Raw genomic sequence first — 13057 nt, forward strand, 5'->3', positions numbered from 1 at the left:
AATAACTAGAATTATATTAAAACCATTATATTTTGATGCTCATTTCTGAATCGAAATCGAAACACTCGGTAAGAAAGGAAACAACTTTGGTATTTCCGCTCGCAATGCTTCTGCTCAATTTATTTTGAACAGGCGGCATTTACTAAAGCAGACGTTGAAACGATTCTGTATCGATTTATCCAGCTTTGGTGTTCGGGATTATAAAAGTATGGTCAAATGATCTAGTACCTTTTCTGTAAGTTAGTCATTTGCATTCGAACTAAGTCCCAAAACTATTGAATATAACCGCAACAATGATTTTGTATTTTCAGTTTAAAAACTTCTAAACTTGAAAAAGCGCGCAGATCTTCGCGATCCCGATCAGTTCTTTTGTATAAAAGAATAATTATCTTTTTCAATTAATCGTATACTTTTCTTGAATATATGTTTTTAAAAACTTTAGATAAACACATTGTTTTTAGTTAAGAAATTCAAATGATATATTCTATTTAGAGCGCTTTCTCGAAAGATCTCATTATCAGTAATCAGACAATTTGTTTGGATTACTCAAATGAATTTGGAATTAACTTGACTGTTGACAATTATCTTATAATAAATGGATCATTCGTACTGTATGTTTGAACATTACGTTGTATCTAATTTTGAGTAAAACGGAAATGATAAGAATTTGCTATTATATACTTTCATCTTAAAACGACCAGATTGTACATAATTTAAATTAATATTGGAAATCACCAGACTGCATTAAGTAACCTGTGTGTGTATCTTTCAACTTCAACAACATTTAAATGTGGAAAGAAGATGAAAATAAGAAGAATGTTATGGCTGAACTTGTTTGAAACATTATTTATTATTTTAAAACAATAATGCGAGTCATGGCCCATTCACTTCGTATCGGGAACGAACCTATGGGTATCATTCTTCCCTGGCTTATAATTGAAGGTATGGTTAAGAAAGGACTTAGGCCTAAACGCCATTGCTTTAAGATCATAGAAATGAAAAATATCCTGACACAGAAACATTATTAATCGCCTCACCAGAGCGTGATGATGTTTGATTATTCTGCATTCTTTACGAATGAATCAATATTGATAAAAACCGATAACATAACATTTCTATTCCGTTTATCTATCTCACATTCCTTAAATAATAATTATTTGAGCTTACCCATTTGCAAAATATAATCTAATTTATATATTAGTTTATTTTCTGAACAAATTTGGTTCTGTTCATCATTTCTCTAGGCTACTTGTTATCTCTTTATGAGGAAGCAAAATTGATAACAATATTAAATTTAAGTTTTGGAAATCTACACATTTGGCAAAATGACGGTTTTATGTTTAATATTTCCATCCCAGTGCAGGCATACAGTGTGCACTGTGTATATAGGGTATACGTCGATCGTATGTACTGTCGCACATATGATCGTGGAATTATTTTGTAATAATTAATTGTAGAATAATCTGTCGAAATTTGTAATATATTAGTATTACCGTATATGTTCTGTATAGTATCTATCCAACATAAAAAAGAACGAATAAAGAATAGCGTTCAAGTCTGAAGCAAATATGTTGGGACTGTTTCTAGGCCTAATGTGAATAATGTGTATAAGTAAGTTAAAGTCGTATAAGTAGGCCTAGTCGATATGACATTCTGCTTCTGTTTCATATTGGCAGCATACGGGCACAACTGAAGTGTATTTACATTGATGACAATAATGACGACTGTGTGGCCTACAGAGTTACAAGGCAAACAAGTGTTTTATTAAATCATACATTAATACAAGTACGGGACGCCAAAGCACATTCGATGACGACAATCACGAGTGTGTGTCCTACCGAGTTACAGGGCAATTAGTGTTCACATTAAATCATACATTAATACAAGTATGGGACGCCAAAGCACATTCGATGACAACAATCACGAGAGTGGGTGTCCTGCGGAGTCACATTAGGAAATAAGTAGACCTCAATTCAATTCAAATCAAATCATACAATATATAAGTATGAGACGCGGACAAATGACAACAATCACGAGTGTATGCCCCCTGATTTACAATAGGAAATAATGGCTTATAATTAAACCAGGGAGATTTATATCTCACTGATTAAATCAATGAAAGAGAAATACTATACTTAGATGTCGTAAAATTTAGAAGACGTGTTTTTGAATCATAATTTATGTATCTTTCTGTTTCCTGCATGCGACTCTTTATTTCTTTCCAAACTAAAAACGTCAATTGGCACGCCATAAGAGAAAGTTCAATTTGGGTGTCATAACCAGCATTTTACATCCATCCATTAACGATATCCGTAGGCGTATTAATTTATCAACCATGTGTCTCTTTTAAAATACAGTACAGTATAAGCAATAAACGAGTTAGGCCTAAACATACGTCGACCAGGCACAACGATAATTTCTTGTAACTAAAATATGTACGCCATCCGACAGAGGACAGTATGAGTATAAAATTGTCTAGAGGTCAACATATAGAAATTATCGAGCGTTGACACTATTTTATACTTAATTTTTACACATGTCGTATACGTCATATTTCAACCCGCTAACGACAAGTTAACCATGGAGATACCTCCATGAGTTAACTCGATGAACGAAAAGATAATCTCTGAAGCTGGTGTTTAGTTGTGCAACAAACATTATTTTAAGAATATTTTAAAAATAACTACAATTGTCAACGAAATTTTGGTAAACTTGAATTGAAGACTTTTATTCTTTTCCAGCATCCTAGTTTTTATCCCTTCACATCGGAGGCCATTATATTTAATGTGTTTCAATCAACTCTACACGTGGTTTATCGCGTGCAAGAAGATCTTTTTTAATCGCTTAAAATGTTACACTAATCTATATTAGGCCTTTTTTCGTTCATTTTTCTCATCGTTAATAATATTTCTTTGATAGTCTTATTTATTTTCAAAATCGTTCAGAAAAATATAGACCAGACGGTGTAAACGGGAAATGATAATCACATTTTGATTGGATAAGACTGTGGCTTATGTCAATGACCGGGTGTGACCTAATTTGTACTTGAAATCAACTGTATCGCTATTCGTATAGTTTTCCTGCAAACGGGGTTTTAATATTATATTAAGAAATGCGTCAAATATTGCAAATAAATCCAGAAAACTAAGCTGAATTAGGAAAGAAAATCAACTTTCCTATTGCAAAACACATCTAAATAAAAACAAATACAGCAGTAGTGACGTTGCCGTGCATTTTTGTTTCATAAAACTAATACTTAGCGATGTTTACATTCATTTTATGTGTTAATTTTATGTTATTAAAATATTGTTAGTAACAATACTGATATTTATATTCGTAATCTCTTCTCATTTACCGTTGCTTTCTATTTTCAGAATAGCAATGTGGACGTAGCAGGTGTAGAAATGGACACACGTCCAGTACTTGATGATAGGGGGGTTTATCTGGGGCCAAATTCACATTTTAATCCGCCTGTGTCCATGGCAGCACCCCCATCAACTCATGGAACTGGAGGTCTCCAGCACCACCTAGGTGCAATATACCACAACCTAGGTTCGTCTCATCGGTGCATGCGTTCTTCGCCTCTACCACCAACGCATCCCGCAGCGGTTCAAAGTCAGATGTCTGGTTTACCTGGACATTTTCAAGGCCCAGGGAAATGTTTCCCTGCTCCACCGCAGACTCTGCCAGGAGCAAGTTCAGGTGGGTAGGCCTATACATAACTTAAAGTTGCTCTATACCTCTTAATTATTGTCATACGGCGAACCAGATTTTCCCTTTAAAAACATGCTGTGTTTAAACAACCAATGACTCACCGTCTTCTATAAACACCAAAAGGGGATGTGATTTATCAAAGTCTATTCATTATTTTACAACATGACGACAGGCTTGCAGTGTTTTATTTAAACAGGATTCGTCACTTGTCAGTTCATATAATGATGATCAGTGTTAATCGCGACATTTAATGGACGACTTGAATTGAATGGTTGTCAGCAGGCTACATGAATCAGAATATCTGGTATGATCAATCATAATCCTTACGACAGTCGTGGTCGCATTTTTGGGAGAAAAAAAACACACACACACACACTAAAAAAAAAAACAAAACAAAAAAACGCATAAGATCATCGGTACTCCGGGTCGCATTATATTTCCTATTAGGTTAAGGCAGAACTATAGAGGGCGTGCATATATCATGAATATTCATGATGCATGCCTGAGCTTAAGATGTCATACTTGCAAAACGCACTGTGATGGATGCATGTTTGCAGTGTGCAGATCGGAGTTACTGTACTCTATTTCTGTCGATGATATTCAGATATTGTTGACGTTTTGTAAAAATAATACATATATTATTACTTCTTCTCTTCAACAAGCACAGAATATATCTCCATTGAGATCCATCCAGCCACTGATACCCACAGCATTGTCATTTTTTTCAGTAATTTATCAACAATAAGCAATAAGCAGTAGAGACACAAAAGAGATATTTTTATATAGCGCCCTCTATCTAATTGTAATGGTTATTTATTTATTTATTTGAACTTACACCTTTAAATCGGTGGCACTAAATCAATGACAATTGGTGCGTTCTTAAGTAAAGTTACAAATTCATAAACTTAACTAAACAAATATGGTAAAAAAAAAAAAAAAAATTCATAAACATTAACTAACTAAAGTCTCCACCAAAATAACAATTTAACTGGTAATATTCAGTAATACAGGTCTTAATCTACTATAAAGATTGAACATGCTTAATTTCTGATCTTTTCTTCCAAGCTCTCTTGACATAAAGTTTACAACATCTATCAAAAATCTGCTCTACTTCATTAGGTAGAGGAATAGCTGTTGATACTAAAACATAATACAGTTTATTATTGATAGTTGAGTTTGAAAATTCATTCCAGATATTATAATTAATTATAAAGCTGGTACTGTATATTGTTTTTTAAATAGGCTAGCGCCCTCTATTCATTGTCCAATTGTAACGGTTATAAAGCTGGTGAGCTGGTGGTATAGTGTTTTTTAAATAGGCTAGCGCCCTCTATTCGTTGGTATACTTGACTCTAAAAGTCTCACAAAATTTCACTTGGACTATTGCAAACATAGTCAATTCTATAGCATTTTTATTATGTTGTTTGAATGTTTATTTATCACACTAGTTGTTTTTATCTTATAAAATGACGTCACTATTTAAGAAAAAAAAGTTAGATAATTTTAAAAACTGACTTAAGCAGAATCATAGACATGGCAAAATCATTGATTTAAAAAAAAAGTTAGAATGTTTGAAGCCCACTGAGAAAAGTTTCAGATGACTTAATGACATTTCGTTTTTTGTATGTGGTAAGATAACACCATTGAGTGTCTTCTTCTCTTCAACAAGCACAGAATATGACAGTCCGTATAATAAAACTGAAACATTACCACTACTATCTTTAAAATAACATTGCACTAAACTACAAGTAATTTTCTTAATTTACGTCTATAGGTAGTAGCTATGCATCATGTCTTTCTAGTTTTCTACCGCATAGTCGATCACCTGAAGCATTTAAAAACCACCAAACAGAGTCTGGACAACCATCACCACATTCCTTACCCCTGACATCACACTATTGGCCTCATGCTCCAGAAGGTTTGTTTTTTGTTTTCTTTAATTTCTTTAAGAAAATGATAGAGTTGAAAACTAAAAAATGCTGCTGTGATGATGACGGTAACCATGGTTAATTGTAATAATGTTGATGCTGTTAAGAATAGTAGCTGTAGAATTTTGATGTTATGATAATAATATCTATAAAGAAAAGTGATTTGTTGTTGTTTGATGATTTGTTTATCTTTGGATACTGTGTCTATTTTATTTCAGGTTTGCACCCATTTCATCCACCGTTTTACCATCCATACCTTCCTCTGACAGCACTTCACCCACCAGCTCCAGATGCTCTTTCTTCTCTAGCACATGTTCCGGCAAGAATTGGTAAGATCACAAAAAAATTAAAAACAGAAAGAGGCCTATAGTACTTTGTTTAGGAAAGACTTTCCACTTACAGGCAACATTTCTTTTTTCTTTTTAAATCTATTTTAGTAAGTATTCAAACTAATTTTTCTTCTGTGTTTTGTTTCACTTTTTAAGGAACTGAGTCCAATCTTCCGTCCTTAATACGACCACCGTCACATGGAGATCTCCTGCCATTTTACCACCACGATGACAAATCAAAAGATGAACGTCACAAAGAGCAAACTAAAGGACATATCGGTAAAACTGAACAGAGAAATAAAAAGGCAAATGAATGTAATAAAAAGAAAAGTGATAAAACTGAACCAAAAGAAAACACTTCAAAAGCACAGGGTAATCAAAAGCAAAAGTTGAAATTAAGTCAAGAAAAAACTAAGTCGTCGCAAGAAGTAAGCGAACACATCGATATGCAGCTGAGGGAAATTGTTCAAACTGAACAGAAAGCACCGAATGTTTCAAAAGATGCAAATAAGGTATCAAACCAAATTATAGAGAATATAAGCACAACCAAAGAAGGTGAAACAATCACTGTATCAGAAACGATACATGATAAAAATATGGAAAAAATGGATTGTATTCATAAAGATATAACAGAAGATATAAAAATAGTTAAACAAGTGTCAATAGATAGTAAGAAAATGTTTGCCAAAGATTGTGTACAGAAAAAAGATAAGATTTCAGAATATGTTCCTGAAGTGGTTCAAAAGAATATGCAGTTTGTTGAAAACGTAGCAAAGGATTGCAGTGAGCAAAAGGAAGCAGTTAATTCTGTTGAACTTTCAACAAATGAAAAGTCACATACATCAACGCAAGAAACAGTGGCTATGACAGAACCTATTAAATTTGTAGCCGTAATACCAACGTCTAAAGGTGATAAGCCTTTGCCGACCACGCTCTGTGCTTCAACTATATCACCAGTTGATGCTGGTTTCAATCCTGAATCTGTGCTTAACAAACAACTTTCTCAAAATCCTGTAAAAGAAGATAAATCAAGTATTTCAACTTCAACATGTTCTTCTATGGAGTGTTTATCAAAACACATACACAACTCAAACTCATCAGCTTGCTATAAAACTTCAAAATATACAGGTAAATATGTTTGCCATATTATCAGATGTATATATTTGAAATATAGAGGTATCATCAGAGCAATTACTAGCTAAATTATCAACAACAAATTTGTAAATGTCTTGTTGGATTTTTGTATGGTTTTCTTTTTAAAACTTTTTAAAAGTTCTTCTTTATTATTTTCCTTTGATGTTTTATTATCATTTTAATTATTTTATTTTCATTCATTTTAGTTTCTTCTGGTCAAAATAAATTATCTACAGCCAATCCCTCTCAATCTTCTTCCCTCACAAGTCTTCCTCTTTACGTTAATGGCACAGGTTGTTTAACTGTCCAACGAGAATCCCATCGCGGAGTTGTCAAAGACGGAACCAAGGTGCATGCCACAACATTCATTCCTGCAATGGGTGATTACATTCCATCGTTTGGCTCTGGTTCAATACAAGGCAAACCAAAACCTAATTCATTTGTTTCTGGAGTTGATCAAAACAAGGTAACTGTTAAAAGAGAAAAAGGAAATCCTTGTAAGACTTTGTTTACTGAAACCAAAGATAGTTTGAACCAAGTTGAACAGAAAAATGATACTAAAAGTGACTCACAGTTATTTCCAAAGCAGACAGGGAATGAACAGTCAAAACATTCTGTAAAAGTTGAAAAAACTGGTCCACATGCCAATGTTATAAATCTCTGTACAGAACCAACGGCATCGACAGAAAAGCAAACTGTTAAAATTGACAAGATTGAAGAGCCAACAACACTAGAAGTTACCAAACACTCGCCAAAGGACCAACACATTAAAAACTCGAAACAAGTTAGTGGCAGGATTCACCACCAGTCTGGTGACGATAACTCTAGCAAAACTTCCAAAAACATCCTGGAGGACTATCCTAGTAGAAAAAATGAGTTTGCTGGTGTTAAAATTGGACCAAAAAGCTTAGAATGTTCACAACAAGGCAGGTCTACACCCAGTGGCAAGGCACCACCTCCTGTTGGAATAGCTGTTGCACAGAAGAGGCATGGCAGCAAAGATTCTGAATCTGGTAGCTCACGATCTAGAGGTATACATTTTTTGTTCTATTTGGCATGGTGTAGCTTGTTACAGAAATTCTCTCCAATGCCTAGTAGTCTTCTGCAATTTCTTTTGTGATATTTTTCAATCATTTACTTTGAAATAAACATTCTCTAAACATTTGACTTTACTATTTTCAGCAAAATACAACTTACTTCTGGGATCAAGACCATCCAGTGTTGACTCAATCAGTGCTGATAGTAGAAAGAATGAAAGACCTTCTTCTAAGTAAGTTCTCAATTGTATTGTTGACCAAAGTGTATAAAATTAATTATCCTTTCTTCTTATATGAATAAGTATATATCCTGCCATACCTATCACCAGCTATCAATAGCTATGCCCTAATGATTTAAATATTGACAAGATTGTCTGTTGTATAGTTACTCAACTTTACTCAGGGGTTCTTTAACCCTTGTAAATAGGAACATTCTTAAATAAAATTTATTTTTATTATATGAATTTGACTGTTTACGGCATGATAATGTTGACTTTTTCAGACCGCACTCAAACAACAGACTGGGATCAAACTTAGTTATAACAGGTAAAATTATTTATTATTTCTTACAAATTATTTTTAGTTAAGATTTACAATTAATTCATTTACGTCCATCTATCACATTTTTTAACTCTCCTCTTTTCTAACTGAAAGGTGGTGAGGATTATAGGCGAAGTTCATTGGTAAAATCAGATGCTTCAACACCTTCATTGACAGCAGATCACCACTGGTACTCCAGAATGGCAGCTACACGGCCTACCTACCTTCCCGGGGGTGCCTATGGACTACCATCCACCCACCCAGCCACTTACAACCCATCTGGTGGAGATTCAACACAGGGCCCAGTTCCTCTTCCTCCACCTGGATGGCAACTTGCTAAAGATCCAACGACTGGTCAGCTATTATGGGTACCAGCAATCGATGCCGGTGGTATGTTAAAAAAAATATAATTAATTTGATAGCTAAACATTTTATAAAGTGTATTCCATGTTTATTTTCATTGATACTGGTTAATGTTTTTATTATTACTGTTATACATTGTATTTTGACAGCATTTCCTTACCTTGTTCCACCACACATGCAACATCCAAGTCATTCTCTGCTGATGAACCAGCACATGTACGGTATGAGACAACATGAACGCCATGAACAGGCAAATCGGGAATACCAAGTAGCTATACAACACCAGCAACAGGCCTATTTAGAGTATGTGAGGCAGGCTCACGAAAGGCAAGAGCAGCACAAACGTGACACATCAAGAAGCCATCTTGCAACTGATTATGAGCATAGGCCAGAACAAGCTGCAGAGGTTACGCATTGTCATCCTTATTTACCAGGCATTGGACACTTAGGCCTACCTTCAATGTACCCAGGACATGGAGCGACCCAGTATGTCTTTGATCCAGCTACTAGAGCATTTATACCAGTGCCATCACCATCTATCTCTGTTGATGAGAAACATCGACCAAAACCTTCTTCTTCACGTGGTTCCAGCGCATCCGAACTTGCCTCTCCAAAATCAGTTTCTCATTCTGTTAAATCTGAGACAAAAGGAAAACCATGTATCCAAAACATGGCAGATGTAAAAAGCATTAGTGTTCAGACATCAACAGAAACTCCTGTAAAGGATTTAGAACCAGAAATGATTATTACAGAGGATGAAGACAAAGTCGAGGTGGACATTAAGTCTGCTAAAGAACAGAGCGATAATTCTGACTGTGAAGTCATTGACGTTGGCGGAACACCAACCCATACTTCACTGAGTCAAGCTGATCATAAATCTCCGTTGTCCGAGTCCACACATGTACATGATGGAACTAATGTTCAAGTTGGACAAGCTTTAGATTTAAGCATGAAATCAGAGAATCAATCAGAATCGGACAAACTTAAATCATTAGACAATAATAATTCAGAAAGTTTATCTGATAAAGAAACTCCTGTAGAGGTAGCTCCACAAGAATCGACCAAAATTGATTGTGATAGATCTGAGGATGTTACGTGTGCTATGCAAGCCCTCCTTAACCTTACTGCTTGCATACCAAATATTGAAACCACGACAAATGTGGTAACAGCCGCTGTGAGTGATGTCCCCATACCAGAGGTTGCCCCAGATGTACCAAATGATAACACCAGTCAGTTGGCTTCTCTCGGAGGAATCGCACTTTTAAGTGCAGTTGCACAACAAAAGGCGTTTATTGATTTTTGTAAGAAAATATTTAAATTATTAATATTATGTTATTTGATTATGTATAACAATTGTATCTATCTCCAATTTTAAACACTTATTGAGAACCGTACTTCAGACCACTAAACTTGTGATAAAATTAACATGGTTGATGTATAAATATTCAGATATTGTAGACAATTTCTTGGTTAATGAACAGTAAGTGAAAAAAAAATACTTTCCTGGAACTCAACTCAAAACTATTTGACCTTTGACCAGTTGTGTGAAACTTGTATTAAAACAATCAGCCATGAACATTGTATGTTTTCTATTTGCAAAGTTTTCTCTCTTAACTCCAAAGGTGCTGAAGCTTTTCAAGATGAAGAACCAATTGAAAAGCTTACTGGTAATACTGTCAGTTCAGCTGATTCACAGTCTGCCCATGAACTACTCTACAAACAGAGAATGGCAAAGTTAAAAAAGGAGGAAGAAAGTAAGAAACAACAATTACCATATACAGAGATTAATTTCATTGTAATTTTATCATAAACAAATAATATTGTATTATTATAAAATTAATAACATTGATTGTTTGATTTGATTACTTGATGCCCAGCTGACTTATTGACTAACCGGTTTACGTATTGAATTAGTCTACAAACGTTCACTGATAATTGAATGCATTTTAGAAATTAACATTTGTTAATAATTTTATAGAAATACTAGGCAATGATGACCTGAATGTCTCTAGTGAAGTCATGAACCCAAATGAACTCGAGATGAGGATGAAAATGGCTGAGATTCAAAGAAAATATAAAGAACGTAAACAAGAATGGGACAGACTGCAACGAAGAAAGTTAAAAAAGTAAGATTTTTCAGCAATTGATAAAAGCTACTTTAATATTAGGGAGCTTTTTGCTTTGCAACAACTTGGGACCTATGCATATTGCGTCTTTGGTCGTGGCCTGGATCTAGAATTCACCAAAACTTCTGAATGAGGAAGTATAACAATATGTCATATGCCTTGTGCTTTATTACCTTGATTATTTTTGGGTTAAACATGAATGGAAACATACTCCCATAATGCAGCCTTAGCACAGTTGTGTTTGACCTTACCAGCAGTTACCCATTTGTACACCTGGGTGGAGAGAGGCAAATGTGAGTGTTTTGCCTAAGGACACAAGCAATGTGATGAAATGTCCAACACATATTATTGTATAGTACTGTTAAAACTGGTCCTCTCATTACATACACAAATGAGATTCAAAGATGTTCTATTGTCTTTAGAATTAAGAAAGTTGATAGCAAGAAGAGCCCAGGACGACCAAGGAAAAGAAGATCGAGTTCACAACATGCAGCTAAAATTGTCACATTCCCGATTGCAGAGTAAATGCCAACTTTTTCCTATTAATATTATATATACAGTATTATTAATATTGTAATAAAGTGTGCGAGACTTAAAAAGAAACTCCTCCTCCATGAAGAGCCTTTATATTTTTGTTATTTTTTGCAGACTAAAAAAGTCAAAATCCACTGAACTATACCTTTCAACAGCTGAAGACGTCAAACGTGAACTGCAAATGTCCCTTGACCTCGCACCTCAATGTTTCAAATCCAAATTACTGGTAGGTGATTTTTCAGATGTCTTAATGTTTGTATTTCCACATTAAGCAACTTTTTGGATTCATAACAGCAATGAAATTCTCTCTTTCATGTTTTTATATAGAAAAAGAAGAGCAAATTAAATAAAACAGGAAGTGAATCAAAGAAAAAGGTTTTGACTAAAGATAAAGAAAAAGGTAATATAACTAAAAACATTTACTAAAGGTGTATACTGAATCATTTTTAAAGATCTTATAGAGCTTTATCAGCATTAACCACATGAAATCAGTCTCGGCAATATTGCGCATGCAATTAAAGAAGAAAAATTAGCCAAGTATTGTTACTATTTAACACTACTAAAACAAATTTAAAAATGAAAAATAAATGATGTTTAACCCTGCTTCTTCTTTTTCAGTAGGACCAAATTTATGTCAAAAATCCAAAAAGAAAAAGAAAGATAAATTTCATTATAAAGATTCACATGAGAAAGGTGAGATAAGTTGGTGACACTTATTAAATCATTCCATACATAGTTGTTCCTATTTTCCAAAGCCCATTTCTCACTATCATTTCTCTTATATTTTGTTTACCTAGTGTATTTCTTTCCCATCCTCTTTTAGCCAAATCAAAACGATTACCGCACAAGAGTAACTCCACCAAGGAAACGACGGTGGAACCAACAACGTCATCAACAGCACAAGAAGTAAAAGAAGACAATCAAGTAGTCTTAGACGCGATTAAGAGAGCTGTACAGAAGTCTGCCATCAATCATGTTTTGTCAAAGTCCAACATCTCGGCTATACCAGTTAAAAAACCAGAAGTGCAATATTCTCAAGTTTATGGTAAGAAATTGTTTTAATTTGATTATTTAACAGCAAAAAAACTTTATATTTAGTGTGCGCCTTTTCTCAATGTACATATATAGCATCTATTTTAGGGGATACCGTTGGAACAAAACTAAGTGCTCTCCTGAATAGGCGTTAGCCATGTGCTGATGGTTTCAGAGGAAATTGTCACTTTAAGAAGGGTGTCCCATGAATACATATCCCTTGAGAAGTTGTTCTACTGTATTGAATTTCTCTCATCTATATTAACTAACTTACTTGTTTCGCTGAGAAGTCACCTTCAGCTGTTTCCTTGATGAGGTTC

The 13057-nt window shown here is 34.4% G+C and overlaps 1 protein-coding gene across 1 annotated transcript in view; it reads left to right on the forward strand.

The window, feature by feature from the left end:
• LOC140043231 (uncharacterized) overlaps nucleotides 1-13057 on the forward strand; it is a 41479-nt gene that overhangs the window by 22298 nt on the left and 6124 nt on the right. Inside the window, exons 3-18 of the mRNA XM_072087750.1 lie at nucleotides 3375-3702; nucleotides 5489-5632; nucleotides 5861-5971; nucleotides 6128-7099; nucleotides 7312-8136; nucleotides 8288-8375; nucleotides 8645-8688; nucleotides 8797-9072; nucleotides 9195-10346; nucleotides 10668-10799; nucleotides 11024-11171; nucleotides 11594-11692; nucleotides 11820-11931; nucleotides 12033-12105; nucleotides 12324-12398; nucleotides 12529-12750. Coding sequence (XP_071943851.1) covers nucleotides 3405-3702; nucleotides 5489-5632; nucleotides 5861-5971; nucleotides 6128-7099; nucleotides 7312-8136; nucleotides 8288-8375; nucleotides 8645-8688; nucleotides 8797-9072; nucleotides 9195-10346; nucleotides 10668-10799; nucleotides 11024-11171; nucleotides 11594-11692; nucleotides 11820-11931; nucleotides 12033-12105; nucleotides 12324-12398; nucleotides 12529-12750 — 4771 coding nt within the window. The 5' untranslated portion in view covers nucleotides 3375-3404. The remainder of the gene's footprint in view (nucleotides 1-3374; nucleotides 3703-5488; nucleotides 5633-5860; nucleotides 5972-6127; nucleotides 7100-7311; nucleotides 8137-8287; nucleotides 8376-8644; nucleotides 8689-8796; nucleotides 9073-9194; nucleotides 10347-10667; nucleotides 10800-11023; nucleotides 11172-11593; nucleotides 11693-11819; nucleotides 11932-12032; nucleotides 12106-12323; nucleotides 12399-12528; nucleotides 12751-13057) is intronic.

Source organism: Antedon mediterranea, chromosome 1, assembly GCF_964355755.1.
Source record: "Antedon mediterranea chromosome 1, ecAntMedi1.1, whole genome shotgun sequence".
NCBI lineage: Eukaryota > Metazoa > Echinodermata > Crinoidea > Comatulida > Antedonidae > Antedon > Antedon mediterranea.